Genomic DNA, 19,098 nt, shown 5'->3' with positions numbered 1-19,098 from the left:
AATCCCCCATCTCTCTTGAGCGCAAGCATCCAGGTGCAGGGCTATGCACACGTGCCTCTGCCAGGTGCTTATGCACTAATCAAGCAAAGTGCTTGCAGCTGGTACGCCAGCAAGCAAGCCTAACACAGCTGCCCCACATTCCACCCTTTTAGGATTGCTTGCCTCATAATAGGTACATTACATACATACCAAAAATGACAATTACAAGGGTATCCTTCACAATGTCTTCCTGAGCACTTTGCCCAGGGAGTTAACTGGAGACTCTCCTCCAACTCCCCACCCCATGGTGCCAACAAGGCCACCCATTGTAGGTGGAGGTCCTGGACAGTCCAGGGCCATGCCCATTGAAAACAAAATTGTCCTTGGTGCATCTCTGCAACTAGGTAAGAGAAGCTTTCTGGTGTAGGAGGGCGTCCACTGGAGCTGTCCCCCTCATCAGGGTCTCTCGTACTGTCCAAAGGCAGCATATCTATCCAACAAGGGAGCTGGTGCCCCCTTCTGGTTGCAGTCCAAGAGTCAATCCACAACAGACTGCCCAGCTGTCTGCACAAATCACCAAGGTAAAGGTCCATTATAGGTAACTAGGTTCATATAGGGCCTCAGGCCTTCCCCCTCAGCCCTGTAGTCATGGCATCTCTAAAGATGCTGCCCCAAGGAGGAGTATGTGTCAACAGTGGCCTACCTCTCCACCCCTGTTCCAGAGAGCATGATGCCATCTACCCCTGTGCCCTGCAATCACACCAAGCAGGATCTCAGAGGCTCAGTAAGTTTCTGCCTGAATTTCACCCCCAGCTCCATCAGCTCCATCCAGGTGCAGGGCCAGACTACAGAGTGCTCCACTACCTGGGGAAGGGGTTGTGCCTGTCCCTGAGGGACTCTTAGTGGCCAGGTCTTTACCTTCTTGGTGACCACTGGCCTGGCTCTAAGTCTGTGGACAGCGATTGCAGCCCAAGCCTCCTCATTCTCAGAAGAGTCTGAAATGCCTAATCCCATTGACCCAGAGCTACTCCACTGGCAGGAATGCAGCTCCATCTTCAGCACCCACTCAGGCTCCTGTGGCTGCCAGCTCTAGGCCTGAAGCTGAGACTTGAGCTCCTGAACCTGCAGTTATTTCTTCAATAGCCGTCACTGCAAAGTTCGGCTTCCAGGGAAAAGTGCAACTCACAAACCACAACTCCTTGTCCAGAGACTGCTCCAGTTCCAGGCACCATTGGTGCTCAGCCTGCACCTCACACTGTAGCTCTCAGACTGGATTGGCCTCCCTTTCCAGCACTCGCTCCAGTTTACACCATCATTGGCGTTCAATATGCAGCTCATCCTGGAGTGTTTGACCTTGCTCAGCTTCTTGCACAGAGCTTTTGGTTTCTTTTCGCAGGGCTATATAAAACAGCCAGCCCACAGTTCCCAAAAGGACAGCCATGGGGAGCCATAACAACAACCAGACCTCTACCCGACCCGTCAAGGGTAGCTGCGGCTCCATACCCATCTGCTCCGAATTCTGCCCACTATGCCAGATGTAATGCTGGTAGCCAAGGCCAAACATGTCCACATCGGATTTGGGCAGATGGTAAAGAAACTGTGGAGCCAGAAAGCATTAGGGCCATTCCATTTAGTAGAGTCTCACAATGGCAGACAAGCACACAGACAGGGGAAAACCTCTTGTCTGGCACACAAACAGCAAGAATGACCCCTCACAGTAGTGGGCAGGCAATCTACCATCCACAATCTGCCATCCTTCTTGAGTGCAAGCACCCATATCCTTATATAAGCTATGCACACGTGCCTCTGCCAGGTGCTTATATACTAATCACTGCAGCTGGTTGCAGTGGTACACCAGCGACCTAGCCTAACACAGCTGCCCCACAATGATAAAGGTGTCTTTTGTTGCATTAATGAGGTAACTTTTGGAAAGCACCAAAGGATGGGGCTGGTTGTGATTAGACAGTTGAAACTTTCAGTCCCATCCCCTGACCTTTTGGTAGGGGAGAAAGGCTGAGGTTGACTTCAATCACCAATGGCCAATGATTTAATTAATTATACCTATGTAATAAAACCTCTATAAAAACCCAAAAAGACAGGGCTGAGAGAGCTTCTGGTTTCATAAACATTGGGAGAGTGGCATACTTAGATAGGGCATGAAAGCTCTGAGTTTGTCCAAAATATCTTTCCCTATGCATCTCTTCCATGTGGCTCTTCTTAAGCTATAGCCTTTATTTACCAGTGCTCTGGTAAATAAAATTTCTCTGAGTTTTGAGAGTTGCTCTAGCAAATTTATCACATCTGAGGAGGGATTTTGGGAACCTCGGATTTACAGCCAGTTGGTCAGAAGCCCAGGTAACAACCTGAGCTGTGCAATGCTGGTTCTGTATCAGTCTGAACTGAATCCTGCCCACTACACCAGGTGTAATATAGATGGTTGAGGCCAGGCAGGTTCAGATTGGATTCAGGCAGACCACAGAAGAACCTTGGAGCTGAAAGGCACTGGGCCATTTCTGTTTATTGATTTCTCACAATGGCAAATGAGTGACAGGGGAAAACCGCTTCTTCCAGCAGGCAATTAACAGGGGAAAATAGCTCTTTGGGTAGCAGGAGAGGGATCAGGAAAATCACCCCCAAGGGCAAGTACCTGTAGCCTTATATAGGCTACACACACATGTGACTTACTGCCATGTATTCACGCATTAATTATGCAAAGTGCTTGCAGCGGAAAACAAGCAAGAAAGCCTAATCACAGCTGTTTTCCCTATGCTTGTGAGTAGTGTCTGAGGTGGGAGTGGCAGGGAGTCTTGTAGAACTAAACCCTTAACTTGTAGAATCTGATAATAGAATTGAGTTGAATTGTAGGACACATAGCTGGTGTCCTGAAAAGAGCGTTTTGGTGTGGAATGCTCCACCCCTGTACTCTGAAATGGATTTGAGTCTAGGAAACTAGTCATATGGCACCCTTGGTTTTGGTGTACTTTGCTTGGGGTGGAGGAGGTAGTAGTGAGGGAAGAGATTCATACTGTACAAATCTGAAATTGTGGTTGGTGTTACATCACACAAAGAAGTTTACGTTTACAATAACCTGCATCAGTGCTTCTCAGCCTTAGCTGTACAAGGCGCCTTTCAAGAAACTTATAAATATCCTGATACCCAGGGCATAGCTAAGGCCAATTCAATCAGAATCTCTAGAAGTATTTTTTAAAAGCCTCCCAGTTGACTTTGTTGTAGTCACGGAAGGTGGACCTTGCTTCCACCAAAGTGTTGTCCAAGAACTGACAGGATTAGGCTCATTTAGGAACACTAAAAAAACCCCTCAGGCCTGACTTGTGGTGGCGCAGTGGATAAAGCGTCGACCTGGAAATGCTGAGGTTGCCGGTTCAAAACCCTGGGCTTGCCTGGTCAAGGCACATATGGGAGTTGATGCTTCCAGCTCCTCCCCCCCGTCTCTCTCTCCTCTCTCTCTCTCTCTCTCTCACTCTCTCTCTCTCTCCCTCTCTCTCTCCTCTCTAAAATGAATAAATAAAATGAAAAAAAAAAAGAATAAAAAAAACCCTCAGACCTTCTGGCCCCACCCAAGGCCCACTGAATCAAAGCCTATGATGTAATAAGGTCCCAGGTGGTTTGTTTCATATCAATGTGGAAGAAGCACAGGTGTAGGAGACGATAAATTTCAACTTTTAATTTGCAATCATGTGTAGCCAGAGTTGAAAACCACTGCCCTTCAGCAACCTATGCATGCTTGAGTGGTGGAGTATAATGCTGGTGGCTGAGGCCAGGTGGGTCCACATTGGATTCAGGCAGATGGTAGAAACTGTGGAGCTAGAAAGTGTTGGGCCATTCCTGTTTAATATAGTCTTGCAGTGGTGGACGAGCAAACAGGCAGGGGAAAACTGCTTTTCAGGAAAACAAAGAGCAAAATTGGCCCTTCACAGTGGTGGACAGGCAATTCACCATCTGTCATCTGCCATCTGCAATCACCATCCACAATCTGCCATCCACTGCCCTGAGAGCAAGCACCTGTAGCCTTACATAGACTATATGTGGCGTGGCCATGTGCTCACATACTAATCAGACTAAGTGCTTGCAGCTGTTAAACCAGCTGTTAAGCCCAACACAGCTGTTTTCCCTACATGAAGTCACCAGAAATTTTCAAACTCTGATACTCATACTGTTGCTCTGCAACTGAGTCCTTGAAGGGAATGCCCAAGGGTGATTGTCTTGTTGCGCGGGGCCTGTGCATTTCTTCTGAAGATGTTCTGCCTCTCCCATACTCAATTTAGGCCTAGCCTGCCTGACTTTCCTCTCTCTTCAAGCCTATGGTCAGTCTTACATTAAGTCATTCTGTTCTTCCCAGAAATGGCTTTGGGGAACCAGGAAGCATGACCTGAGAAATCAACCAGTTTTCAAGAGCTAGTGTTTCTTCTTTAGGGTGTTGGAATCAGGACACAGTTTGTTATAATCTGGACATAATTTTTAACTCTGGGAAAGTTACTTAACCTTGTTATAGATGTATTTGAAGATATATAGTATCATAGTACTGAATGTACTACAAATTAAGGCTTAACAAATGTGGTTTGTGAATTATAGACAATTTTTTTTCCCTTCAGGAAACAATTTATATTCTCAATGCTGATTTGCAAGATACTATATTTCTTCAATTTAGATACATTTTCCTGCATTCTCCACCTTACATTTTTAACATTCCTGAAATTAGGATGCATCTTAAAAGGGATATGAATATTTAATGTAGTTTCCCTTTTTGATTCTTGTAGGGGATTACAAATTCACCTACAATACACTTTAGCTCCTTTATCTTCCATAAGTGATTTGAACTTCTTCATAATTTTTCACCCCCAGGAGATTGGGATAGATGCCTTATGTTTTAGCCAATAAGACTGATAAACTGGTGTGATTCAGCAATGTAAACAAGCCCTTTTGGTAAATCGTCCCTTTAGGTAAATTGATCAGAAACATGTAGTAGAGGGTGTTACTTATGTGACTTCATGGATATGAGAAATAGTTCTTTTGGATCTGTGTGGTGACCTTTGGACACCACGTGCCTATTGCTGCACAGTGGCTGGTCTGCAATGCTCTCTTGCCTCATGACCTTTGAGGGATGACCTACTCTGTGCATGACCATCTTGTGGGCACCTCTGTGCATTTCCTTATGTAGTCCATACCTGATAAAATTTGAGGACTGCTTTCTCAGCTTGATAAGGTCCATGGTTTTCTCAGGATGCCTTAGTCTCACTTTGGTCCTTGATAGTGCTTTAGATCCCAAAGTCCCACCTATGTTCTCCATCAAGAACCTGGCATTATCTGCTCACCTTTCAGTCTCTGCTACAGGATCACCTTACTCTTCACCCTAGGCTTTGGGCCCACTCATCTTCAACAATCACATTTTGATTGGCCTTTTGGGATAACTAGGATAGTCTGGGTCCTAATCATGCCTCAGGGGAATTAAGAGTGGCTTGAGAAAGCTGAGCTGGCCTTCTTTCTACTAATTTCCCTTGAGATGTCAAGATTACACTGTGGCTACCCCAAAATTTGTGCAAGGAAGCTCATGAAGCAATTTTTTTGTGTCTCAAAGATAAGTGAAACTAAAGTCCACATGCTTTCAGTATTTTCTCTCAATCATGACAACATAACCCCTAATCTGAGTGAAACTCAGAGAGGAAAAATCAGAACATGCATCTTCCTTGTCTTTCTCACCTGTCAGCCCCTTCTTTTAGGAGTCTCTTAGGGCTAGGTGAGGCAAGCTTCCCTACATTCTTTCCCTACCTAACCAGATCATAAAACTCTATTATTCAGTCTATCAGGTAGAACTTTTGCTAAATGGTACTTAATCTAGAAAATGATTTCCTCTTTTTCTAATGGCTCTCATAACTACTTTTGCTTAAGATTTGAAGAAAGTCAGTTTTGGAACTCAAAGATGCTCAGTGGTATCTTTGAGTTTTAAAATTGGCTCTCTTCTTCCTTGGAAGAGTAGGCTTCATGGTTTAGCCTTGGATATAGAAAGTTCAATATTGCTAAATATCATCCACACTTATATTCTAAAAAGTGGCTAAATTGATGGTATATGTTATTATTGATAGTGGTTTAGGATTAAGGGACTATGATAATACCTGGATGTTTTTTAAAGGAGGAATTTTAAGGTATCAAAGGTTAAGGGCTGGCCAAAAGGATGCAAAATGGTTATTGATACATAGTTTTCACCAATAAATGAGGCAAACATGGCTTTGTCAATTTAGAGACAATACTGACAAATGAAGTGGACACAACCTAATCAATTTTAAAGTGATCCTCAATATTTAATCACTGATAGACTGTATTCAAAACACATTTGTTTTGCTTTAAGATCTTGAACATACAGCTCTACAAATCTAATCACTATCTTCTGTGATCTTTCTGGCTTAACATCTCTTGTCTTCATGCATGGTGAGCAAATAATTATGAACATCTTCAATAAAAATGAGTTTTGTATTAGAAGAGAAAGAAAGAATCTTATGGTCTACAGTAGATGGGAAAAAAGGAATATGGTAACAGATTGTGGGAGTAAAAGGAAGATAAAACTTCATAAGTTTTTGAAATTTTGTGTTGACAAAGCATATTGGCATAGTTATTTAATTTTATAGTTCACAGGGTTATAAATGATTATTAAACAAAACTGGAATGCAGAATTAGTGGATATAACCATATCTCACCATCAATCACTGTTGAAAGCCAAATGCTGGGCTAGGTGGACGAAAGGACCATGTGAACACATAATAACATGGGAGGTCAACTCATTCTTCATTTTAGGGTCAGTTTTGGCCTGATTGGATTTTTCACTTCTTACTTTGTTTCTTTCAAGAAGTCAATGGTTATTGATTGATGAAAAAGAATTTTCCATTTGCTTTTTCTTGCTCAGCATTTCTTTGAATCAGTACTCTACTATAAACTATTGATTAATGATTCACCAGACTCATTAATGCTTGATTTAGGTATAGATAGCAACATGAATATAATTTCTTCTTAGTTTGCTAAATTCAATATCTTGATAGTTTTTCAGTGCATTTTTGGAAAAATTGTAGAGGGATCTGTATGATAAACATTGTAACTTTTTACTGAAGACTGAATTTTTGCTCTGTATAAAACAAGCATATAATAGTTACATTTGAAATGGCAAAAGTCATATATCCTAAGGTGAATAGGTTCAAGGTTGGGTTTCCTGAAAACTACTACCTCTAAATGTTGGAGTGCTTAAATCTCAGCCTTGTAACTTCTCTAGTTATACTTTGTTTTTAGGAGGTCTCATAGTCTCATGATTTGAAAAAACAAATACTATTCTCAGATATTTTTGAAATTTTAGTAAGACTAGCAAAACCATCAATATGCAAATAATTAAAATGAAAATGTAAGATATTTCCAACATTTACCTCTCTCAACTCCAGAACTCTATACTAGTCTCCATTTTAGCAACTCTAATAGGCAGACTTAACATGCCTAAAGTTGAACTCTTGATTCTCCTCCCTCCTCCTTAAGTAATTATTACCTCTATATATACCCACCTGGTTAGGCCAGATGCCACAGAATCCTCCTTAACTCCCTATTTCTATTATAACTCATATCTAACCTATCAGTAAACCTTATTTACTTCAGAATTACCAGAATACTGCCACATCTCAACAACTCCACCACTGCTCCCTGCAACAAGCCACTCTGCTCTCCACGGGGGCTACTGAAACAGCCTCCTAACTGCTTTCTATTCTTCTGTTTCTCACCCCTTTACCTCATCTCTGCCCAACCCCTAGTCTATTCTCTCAGAGCAACCACAGGGATCCTTTCAAACTAGAGTGAGATCATGTTACTTTCCTGCTCTAAAACCTGCAATGACTCCTAATTACAAGAATACAGTTGAGGGTGGTAGTGGTGACTTACAAGGCCTGTGCAGTTGGGTGCCTCGATGCCGGCCTGACCTCATCTCTTATGCTCTCTGTTAACTCTGCAGAGGGTGTCCTGGCCTTCCTGCTGCTTCTGGAACACAGCCATCGAACTCATGTTTTAGAGACTTTGTACTTGCTGGTTCCTTTGTTTGGAGGGTTTTCCCCCAGATATTTCTTTATTGGGGTCCTTGTTATCTAGTCAGAGATGCCTTCCCTGATATCAAATCTAAACTAGACCTTCTAGATTGTTCATCTATTCTCTTACCCTTCTTTATTCTCTTCATAGCACATATTAATACCCACTCTTGTGTTATATAACTACTTATGTGCATGATTATTCTCTGTCGCCCTTCTGTAGAATGAGGCTCACTGCCATATCCTGGCTCAGTGCAGGTGTGCCATCTATATTTGTTGAATAAATGAATGGGATTATTATTATTATTATTATTATTATTATTTGCTTCGGTGAGATAAATAGTTAAGTAAAAGCTAGAAGAAACTAATATTTGATACTAGACTCAGTAAGTGTTCTTTTCCCAGTTGTGTTTGAGTTCTTACTTTTCCCCCAGGAATAAGTGTACTTCCTGGATTAGAACATTTTAGCTGCAGTTGTTAGTGTTTGACATAAAGATCTCTTTGCTTTGTTATGCCATCTGCATGGCTCAGAGGACTGGTAGAATAGGGGAGGGATGACATGTGCTTTGTTATTGTCCCTCTATAGTTCTAAATAATAGCACGTGTTAGTAGTGGTTGTTAATCTTATAAACAAGCAAAACCCTTAATTACAGTAAAAAAATGTGTTATTTGTGGTGAAGATTGCGATAAGTTGAATTGAGGCTCTCCTTTCCCATTCATATATTGAAATCCTAGTACCTCAGCATGTGATTGCATTTCAAAATAAGGCCTTTTTTTTTTTTTTTTACAGAGACAGAGAGAGAGTCAGAGAGAGGGATAGACAGACAGGAATGGAGGGATGAGAAACATCAATCATTAGTTTTTTGTTGCGCATTGCGACACCTTAGTTGTTCATTGATTGCTTTCTCATATGTGCCTTGAACGTGGGCCTTCAGCAGACCAAGTGACCCCTTGCTTGATCCAGTGACCTTGGGTTCAAGCTGGTGAGCTTTTGCTCAAACCAGATGAGCCCGTGCTTCAGCTGGCAACCTCGGGGTCTCGAACCTGGATCCTCTGCATGCCAGTCAGATGCTCTATTCACTGTGCCACCACCTGGTCAGGCTCAAAATAAAGCCTTTAAAGAGTTAACTGAGTTAAAATGGAGTCTTAGGGTGGACCCTTAATCCAAAATGACTAGTGTCTTCATGAGAGGAGATTAAGACTTAGAGAGATGTCAGGGATGTTGCACACATGTAAAAGACCATGTCAAAATGAGAAGGTGGCAGAGGAAGGGTGTTGGCATGGCATGAGGAAGTTCTGGGTTCAATTTTCGTTCAGGGCACACAGGAGAAGCGCTCATCTGCTTCTCCAACCTTCCCCCTCTCCTTTCTCTCTCTCTCTCTCTCTTCCTCTCCCACAGCCAAGGCTCCATTGGAGCAAAGTTGTCTCAGGTGCTGAGGACGGCTCCATGGCCTCCGCCTCAGGTGCTAGAATGGCTCCTGCTGCAATGGAGCAACACCCAGATGGTCAGAGCATTACCCCCTGGTGGGCAGACTGGGCAGATCTCAGTCGGGAGCATATGAGAGTCTGTCTGGCTGCCTCCCTGCTTCTTCTTCTTCTTCTTTTTTTTTTTTAACAGAGAGAGAGAGAGAGAGTCAGAGAGAGGGACAGATAGGGACAGACAGACAGGAACAGAGAGAGATGAGAGGCATCAATCATCAGTTTTTCGTTGCGAGACCTTAGTTGTTCATTGATTGCTTTCTCATATGTGCCTTGACCTCGGGCCTTCAGCAGACCGAGTAACCCCTTGCTGGAACCAGTAACCTTGGGTCCAAGCTGGTGAGTTTTTGCTCAAACCAGATGAGCCCGCGCTCAAGTTGGCGACCTCGGGATCTCAAACCTGGGTCCTCTGCATCCCAGCCCGACGCTCTATCCACTGCACCACCACCTGGTTAGGTGCCTCCCTGCTTCTAACTTGAAAAAAAACAAAAAAAAAAACCCCGAGAAGGTAGTTTTCTGCAAACCAGTGAGACCTGCTGAAGCCTTGATCTTGGATTTTTAGCCTCCAGAACTGTGAGAAAATAAAGTTGTGTGGTTTAAGCTACCCACTCTGTGGTACTTTAAGGCAGCCCTAATACATGGTTTAAAAAAAATGAAAATCAGGATTAAAAATTGTGAACCTGCTCTTTTTATTTATAGTTTGAAAATGAACTATGTAGTCTGTCTTTAAAAAATACATAAATATTTCAAATAAAAATTTCAAAGGAATATAAATATATATTGATTTTTAGATCACTTGGAACTTATCAGACCTTAAATAAGCAATATAAATGGAGAGTTGTTTATTAAGAATTTATAAAAATTTGCTTTTTCACGATACTAGACATGGGAAGAATCCCTTGCATTAAGAAATTCCTTTTGATGAAAACTACCATGTGCTATCATTAAACTTCAATTTTAATTTCAGACTAACAGCTCTCTCTGTTACTGTGTACAAATCACTCAACATTGTGGCTCTTGGTTTAAGGTTTCTAAAAATCTAGTTTCATTCATATTTTCACTAGGTAAACCACTATTTATTTATTATTATAGTATGCTAGCTCTGGGATTTTAGGATGAGGCAAACCCCTGACCTTATGGAGTTCATGGTAAAGCTGAGGAAGCAGTATGTTAACAGCTAATTACAAAACACTCAGGAGTGGTGTGACAGGTACATATAAGGGCAATTTGGGGAGGGATTTATTTTAGGTCAGGGTTGCCAAACATTTCTTGTTCTGGGCCTATCAAGTAGTTTGTGGTTAAACTCTGAATGGAAGATGAGAGTGAAAATTTAGTCAGAAGTAAGATCATAAATTGCCTCATAAACCATGCTTTAGATTTTATCTTGTAGGCAGCAGGGAGCCATTTGAGGGTCTTATGCTATGCAAGTGCAGCACATTAGCATTGTAGAGAGATGGTTCTAATGGGAGTGCGAGATGGGTTTGGAGATGTGATGATGGTCGGAATCAATGCTTATACTTTTCATAACAAAATGGAGAATGGGGCTGAGATTGAGGCTTTATGATGCCCCACCTTCTGTGTCATGGAGCATGGCTTTGAGGGAATATAGGGCAGTAATTCAGAGAGCAGTCTCGAGAAGCAATGGCTGTGGGGTGAAAAGGAGTTGAGAGAAACTAAGGCTTCTTAAACAAAGAAGCTGTAGAGAAGGATGAGGGAGGAAGTCGCCTCAAGGAACTCTGGGTTTCTACCTCAGGTTAGATATGTCAGTCTCTGAGGTGAGAAAGACTGATAGAGGAGAGAAAGACTGATACAGGCTGGTCAAAGAAAGCTTCCACTTTAGGTGCACTGTGTGAAGTGTCAGTTGCTTATTGAATTAAACATTCTTTCCTTGGACTTTAACACTGTAGCATATTTAAGCTATAGCCTACTTCCTAACCTTATTTCTTGCCCAAATTCCTGTCTTTACTTCACATTTTGCCAAACTTAAGTGTCTGCTACTCTCAGACAAAAATAATTTCCATCTTGGCCCCTTTGCACATGGTTCAGGTGACCTGGCTCACCTTCTCAATCTCTCCTGGCGGAAAACGATCTGTTCTTAAAGGCTGTTCTCGTAAACCCTCTTTAATCCTTGTGAAAGTTTCCAATCTTTTTAGGACTTTGTATTTATAAGTGTAAGCAGTTATCATTTTGCCATTTATATTACAGCTAGTTATATCTCTCTTTCCATACTGAGGCTTACACATCTTTAATTTCTAAATGTATAGGGCATTATGTTTGAACATATGTGTTCAATAAATGGTTTTTGACATAAACTGAACTAAAAGAAGGTATTAGTTGGTTTTGGAGAAGTGTTGAGTGTTAGCTGAGGGGTATGCATGGGTTCCTAACACTTCATTCTTACCCTAGTACTTCTGTTAATACAACAAATGTTGTTTTGGTAGGAAATCAGAACAGTTGAAATTTTAATGATTTGAAATCCATGCAAGATTGGATAATATCTTTAACTTCAAAGGGATCACTGGTTTTACTTATCTATAGACAATTTTCCTACCTTTTAAATTTCTTTCAGAATTTTGTTTGAAGTTTTAGCTAATTAACATTCCTTAACTGTCTTATATTTTATTTCACACATTAAAATTAAGCAAATGTAGCCCTGAAGACTCCTGTAAGCTATTGGAGGAAGGTTAAAATTCTAAGTGTTTTAGGAAATAAACAAGAAGCAAGATGGCTAGTAACATGGCCTTTTTATGCTAATATGATAGTAGAGTTAATGAAAGAATTAGTTAGATTGGGCAAAAACATGATTATAGAATATAAATGTGTTACCCAAGTTGGCATTAGAGAAGACTTTCCACAAAGCTGGCTTTATTTAGTCTGAGGTACTAAAGCAATTGTTGCACTGATGCTACATATGCAAGTCAATCACAACCTCATACTATATCCTGCAAAGGTCCTGCACTGACTGGTGTTGTTCTGAATGACAGTTGATGGCTTGGTTCACTAAGCATATTAATTATTTTTCTGTATCTTTGGAGCATTTAGAGAAACACACCTGAATGAGGAAAGATTAGAAACCCTCCCTTTTTTTGGTAATCTAAATTTTAATATATAATTATTATATACTATTAAAAATACACCTGGGTTTTTTTTTTTTGTTTTGTTTTGTTTTTTTGTTTGTGTTTTACAGGACAGAGAGAGAGAGTCAGAGAGAGGGATAGACAGGGACAGACAGACAGGAACAGAGAGAGATGAGAAGCATCAATCATCAGTTTTTCGTTGCGAGACCTTAGTTGTTCACTGATTGCTTTCTCATATGTGCCCTGACCACGGGCCTTCAGCAGACCGAGTAACCCCTTGCTTGAGCCAGCAACCTTGGGTCCAAGCTGGTAAGCTGTTGCTCAAACTAGATGAGCCCTTGCTCAAGCTGGTGACCTCAGAGTCTTGAACCTGGGTCCTCTGCATCCCAGTTTGATGCTCTATCCACGGTGCCACTGCCTGGTCAGGCAAAAATACACCTGGTTTTATGGAATTTTCAATATGCAGAATTAAGAGTAGGGACTTTGTTCTTTTCATATTACTTAAGGTCTCTAATTTAGGACCATTTTAGTGAGGAATTCTATATTTATAATGAAGGTATGTCTGTGGCCTAGTACATATTTAAAGACTGAGGAAAAGTGAGAAAACTCTTCTTTAAGAACTGCAGACCTGGTGTTGAAGATTTTCCATATAAGAGGGACCCCTAAGGTCTGAGAATGGGGGATTGGAAAGTTGTGAATCAGTGATAAAAAGAAAAGTTAGCAAGACATGGGCTTGGACCTGCATGCGAATCATCTTTGTTGTAAATTCCAAGTAAAGTTTTTGTGTTCTTATAAAAATATAACTGATTTTATACTGAAAAAATAACAAATTATTATTATTTTTTAAATTAAAACTTTTTTTGTACAATTGTTTTTTTGATTGACCATTTCCCCTGTGCTGTACATTACATCCCCATAACTACTCTGTAACAACCAATTTGTATTTCTTAATCCCTTCACCTTTTTTTTTTTTTACCTAATCTCCTCCCATTTGACAATAGTTAAATGTTCTCTGTATCTATGAAACTGCTTCTGTTCTGCTTGTCCATTTATTTTGTTCTTTAGATTCAATTGTTAATAAGTATGTATTTATAGCCATTTTATTAATGTTTTACATCATTACTTTTTCTTCTTAAAGAAGATCCTTTAACATTTCATATAATACTGGTTTCATGGTGATAAACTTCTTTAAGCTTTTTCTTGTCTGAGAAGCTCATTGTATGTCTTTGATTCTAAATCATAGCTTTTCTGGTTAGAGTAATCTTGGTTGTAGTCCTTGGTTTTCATTACTTTGAATATTTCTCTTTTTTTATATATTTTTTTAAAGATTTTATTCAATTTTCAGAGAGGAGAGAGAGAGAAAGGGAAAGAGGGAGAGAGAGATAGAGAAGGAGGGAGGAGCAGGAAGCATCAACTCCCACATGTGCCTTGACCAGGTAAGCCCAGGGTTTCGAACTGGCGACTTCAGTGTTCCAGGTCAACGCTTTATCCACGTCGCCACCACAGGTCAGGCCACTTTGAATATTTCTTGCTACTCCTTTCTGGCCTGCAAAGTTTTTGTTGAGAAATCAGCTGACAGTCTTATGGGAACTTCCTTGTAGGTAACAACTGCTTTTCTCTTGCTGCTTTTAAGATTCTCTTTGTCTTTAACCTTTTGTATTTTATTTATGATGTATCTTGATGTGGGCCTCTTTGGGTTCATCTTGTTTGGAATTCTCAGTGCTTCCTGGACTTGTATGTTTCTTTCTTTCATCAGGTTAGGAAAGTTTTCTTTCATTATTTTTTTAAATAAGTTTTTAATTTCTTTCTCTCTTCTCCTTCCAGCACCCCCATAATGCAAATGTTGGTAACCCTGAAGTTCAGTCCCAGAGACTCCTTATACTATCTTCATTTTTTTTGGATTCATTTTTTTTCTTTTTGCTGCTCTGATTGGGTGATTTTTTGCTACCTTATATTCCAAATTATTGATTTGATTCTCAGCTCAATCTACTCTACTGTTGATTCCCTGTAAATTAGTCTTCATTTTAGTTAGTATATCTTTCATTTCTGACTTGTTCTTTTTTATAGCTTTTATGTCCTTTTTTTTTCTTTGTTGAAGTTCTAAGTTCCTTGAGCATTCTTATAACCAGTGTTTTGAACTCTATATATGGTAGATTGCTTGTCTTCATTATATTTACTGTATTTTTCGCTTCATAAGACTCACTTTTTTCCCCCCAAAGTGGAGGGGAAAATGTCCGTGCATCTTATGGAGTGAAACATATGGTATTTTATTAAATATTTTAATACACCATTTGGTTCAGCATGGTCTGAGGCTATTGGGTGACTGGCTCTGGGACTTCCCAGTAGGTGCAAGGTTAGCCACTGCCTGTGCCCTTCCTGGAGCCAGCTGGCACAAGCTACAGACAGATTTGCAGATGGCTGCCATTTGTACTGGGCTTGGGGTGACCAGGAGAGGTCAAACTGTGAACCAAGGTTAGTGGCTGTTAGTGCCAGGCCTAGGGCCACTTAGCAGGAGGTATGAGGTATGCAGAGGCCAGATGCTGCTTGTTTGAGAGATTTTAGGAAAGTCCAAAACATGAGGCAAGAGAGACCATTTGTATGGAAAAGCCATTGAAAATGGCTTGGGTGGGCCCGCAAGTTGTATTGGGCTGGTTCTCAGGGAATCACCTGGGTAGGTCAAACTGTGAACCAGGTTGATGGAAACTCAGATATGATGCCTGCTTGTCAGCTCTGACTCAGAAAAGGAACAGTGGCCTCTGTCAGCACTTCTGTTTGGGAGAAAGCTGCTCCCTACTTCTTGCCTTGATGCCAGACAATCCATTCCACCCCATATGTCCCTGGTTCCTTTCAAGCTGCTGCCCCCTTGCTGGAGCTGTGAGCGAGTGGTGAGTACAAGTAAGTCCATGTACAAGCCCCTTTCAGAGAAGTTTCCTGGGACTCCTGAGGTGAGGGGGAACCATCCCAGTTGAGATATTTCTCCCTATTTTAAACCTCCATACATGAGTGTGGGAACAGCCTGTTCTGTGTCTCTTCCCCTTCAACAAATCTCGATGTAGCTTCTTCTTTAAATCCCTAGTTGTAGGACTTCCATTCAGCTAGATTTAAGGCAGTTCTGAGTGATGGTTGTTCTGTAGTTTAGTTGTAATTTTAATGTCATTTTGAGAGGATTTGAGTATGTTTGCTTACACTATTATCTTGACCAGAAGTCTGGAAACAGAAGTTATTTTACAGAATAACTTGAAAGCTAATCTTACTGTTTGCTGGTATTCTTTCAAGAGATGGGAGACTTTTAAGTAATGTGCACAGCTCACAACCCTTGGTGAGAATCATTGTTGTAGTGAATGACAGTCACTGATAGGAATTGTTAGATCCTATAGGTAATCCCTCTGCTCCAGCATTCTCAAGCCATATTTACTTTTTGAAATAAAACAAATCACTGAAAACATCACCTGACAGTAGTTTAATCAACAATAATCATATTGAAGCATCATAAAAGAAGACAGGCATTATGGTTTATAAAAGTGAATAACATGCAAGTTGCAATTGCATTTTTTTTTTTGATGGGAGCACAGCATTGTTATACAATGTTCTTTTTACATTTCTTTCTTCTCTGGCATTTATTATAAGGAACAAAGCATTTCTGGAATGCTTATTTTAATTTCAAAGCTCGTTATTCTATGGAAAACATTTGGTGCATGGAGGATCTGAACAATAATAAAGGAATGTTCAGTGGGAAGCCTCATGAATTGCGGCACTTAGAATACATTCTGAAGGAACATCTTAGACAATGATACTTACTGTTCATTTGGAACAAAGGTTTTAAACTAGGTGCCATAATTTGTCTTAATCTGAACAACTGTCTTTTAACTCTTGATATATAAATTAGGTTGACAATAGTGAGATATTTGCTTTTTAGAGTATGTGAAAACCAATGTAATAAGTCAGCCTTATTATCCTTTTTATATAATGCATGATAGAGACACATAGCCCTATCTGGCTGATTGTAAAACATAGAATGTGCTTTGTTAACTGCCTTCATCACATTCAGCACAGATAACCCCAAGAGAAAAATAAGGTTAGACTTTGAAAGAATACTTTTGACAAGGATCTCAACAGATTTTCTGTTTCAATGTAGAAATGAACTAGAAAGTACACATAAAGTGGCAACCAATATTTGTGTCATGTTATGCATTTTATAAAACATTTTGCATTATTTAACCTTCACATAGTCTTATAGGATTATATGATTGTTCTCATTTTCCAAGAGAGGAAACAAAGGTTTACTGCAAGGCATTCCATTCTGGGTTATGCTCACGGAAATTAAGCAAATTAGACTAAAACAGAGGTTATGTTGGACATGAGAAGGGGAATAAAAGGGCAGACAACAATTATTTTTATTCACATATTTCCTTATAGCTTGTAAGTTCTTTCTTAGTTTCTAATTAAAAAATTGGGCTCAGATATCCAAATAAATAAATATTTAATGCTCCATCGACGAGCAAAATTCTCAAGGCTACAGAGCAGGGAGGGTTATATATGTATGTATGTCTGCCGTCAATGAAATGGCACATGATTGCTATAAACCTTGGCAATTTGATGACATGCAGAAGTCTAGCTTTCAATTGAAATTTCAGCACTTCTCCTTTAAATACTGATTCAAGTTTTTTTCTTCCTCTAGGATAGTAATTGTCAAGCTTTACACATGGAAATCCTAACCAAATTTTGTTATTGGGATACAAAGTTTAATTAAGGAACGGATATTTTTAACAATGTAATCTGGTATGAGGTTCTGTTCCAAATATAATTGCTTAATTTCTGTCTCAAAATAATGAGTTTAGTTACAAAATAGTGAGTTACAAAAGTATTAAGTGTTCATTATTAACATACTCAGGCAATTCAAAATATAGACATTAAAAACTTCTTTTCAACTATATTCATTAATCCATTCATGTAATATTTATTGAACACCTACCTTGTATATTGTTCTAGGTGCTGGAGAACAAAATGTATTTCTTGCTTTCATGAGTTTACATTTTAGTATTGGACGCATGCCATAAACATGTAAACAAGTTAAAATCTCAAGCTCTATAAGTGTTACGAAGAACTGTGAAGTGGGGTGAGGGGACAGAGTGGTAGGGATGGGGACAGGGGTTACCAGGAAGGCTTCTTGATGGAGGACTTTGAGTGGGACCTGTTGGAGAGCCCAACTGAATAACAAGAGTAATGACAGGTAAGAGAGGTTACAAAGGGCTAGAAACGTAGGTTATGGTACAAATTTGGGTTTTGTTCTACAGAGATAACCACCGCTTTATGTTTTGGAGTAGTTTCCACCCCTCTAATATTAATAACCTCTCTTCTAAGCCTAAATAGAATAATTATAATTATTTTTGCCTCCCTGTTGATATAGATTGCTGGCTACAAAGTGATATACATTTTATTTTATAATTATTTGATATTTTTGAGATCTATAATTTTTCATTTTTTCCTTATTTTTGACTGCTTTATCAAGGTTCTGTATTTTTTTCCCATATGATGTTTCTGTAATTAAAACAACACATATGTACACATACAGTCTTTCAAAGCATTGTTCCAGTGGGAAAACCTGACAAGATTCAATCTCTCAGGCTTATCTCGTTCCCTCCCTTCTCACTTAAGATTACGAGGGAACTTTGCCATGGCTGATAATGCTGCTTTTGGTGCCTTGGCTTTCGAGGATGTACTACTACTACTGCTCTATTTTTCTGTGATATACTTCCTGTTTCTACAATATACTTCCTTTTGTTCTGGGCTATGACATCCCAGCACTGTGTTCTCCTCACAATCTGTCTAATGGGTGACTTGTATTTTTCCAATTTTAGGTTACTACACTTGTAAATTGTCCCCAGAATCCTTCTAACAGGAAAAAAGGATGTTCAAAAAGAGCCAGAGTTCTTCTAGCTTCTGTGGAAGAAGCAACTTGGAATTTATTAGACAAAGGAGAGAAGATTGCCCAGGAAGCCACAGTTTTGAAGGAAGAGCTGACTGCTACACTTGAGGAAGTTCGCAAAGAAAGTGAGTACCCTAGTCTTGATCAGGGGCAGATTGCATACCTTGGGGTGTTAGTTACTGAATAAAATTTGTGAGGTTTTTTTTTTTTTTTCTGATTTGAGTTATCAGGGTTTTTTGTTTGTTTGTTTGTTTTTATTTTGTTTTGTTTTTTAGAGTTCTGAGGAGCTAGCTGTGGGAGACAGAGCGGCTCATTAAACAGTTCCAAGGCTCAGAAACCCCTCCTGGTTCTCCCTTTAGTTAGTTGTTCAGGTCCTCCAGGCAACTCCTTCCCCTCACCATGCCACAGTTTATCCATGATAAACAAAGAGAAGTGTATACCTTTTTTGTCATATAATGACAAAAAATGACTAATGGAGAAATGACTAATGGAGCTGAAGACATATTTTCCCATGCATAGATTATCATGTTCCTTGTAAACAGTTGGAGATAGAAGTTTCTGACTACCTCTG

At 40.0% G+C, this 19,098-nt stretch overlaps 1 protein-coding gene across 4 annotated transcripts in view; it reads left to right on the top strand.

The window, feature by feature from the left end:
- Nucleotides 1-19,098, top strand: part of CTNNA3 (catenin alpha 3) — a 2,095,157-nt gene that overhangs the window by 113,221 nt on the left and 1,962,838 nt on the right. For all 4 annotated transcript variants that reach the window (XM_066242416.1, XM_066242414.1, XM_066242415.1 and 1 more), the window contains exon 3: nucleotides 18,460-18,652. In XM_066242416.1, the coding sequence (XP_066098513.1) occupies nucleotides 18,460-18,652 (193 nt within the window). The remainder of the gene's footprint in view (nucleotides 1-18,459; nucleotides 18,653-19,098) is intronic.

The sequence above is a fragment of the Saccopteryx bilineata genome, chromosome 9, assembly GCF_036850765.1.
Source record: "Saccopteryx bilineata isolate mSacBil1 chromosome 9, mSacBil1_pri_phased_curated, whole genome shotgun sequence".
NCBI lineage: Eukaryota > Metazoa > Chordata > Mammalia > Chiroptera > Emballonuridae > Saccopteryx > Saccopteryx bilineata.
Note: the sequence above shows the minus strand (reverse complement) of the source record. Positions and strands in the feature narration are given on the sequence as shown.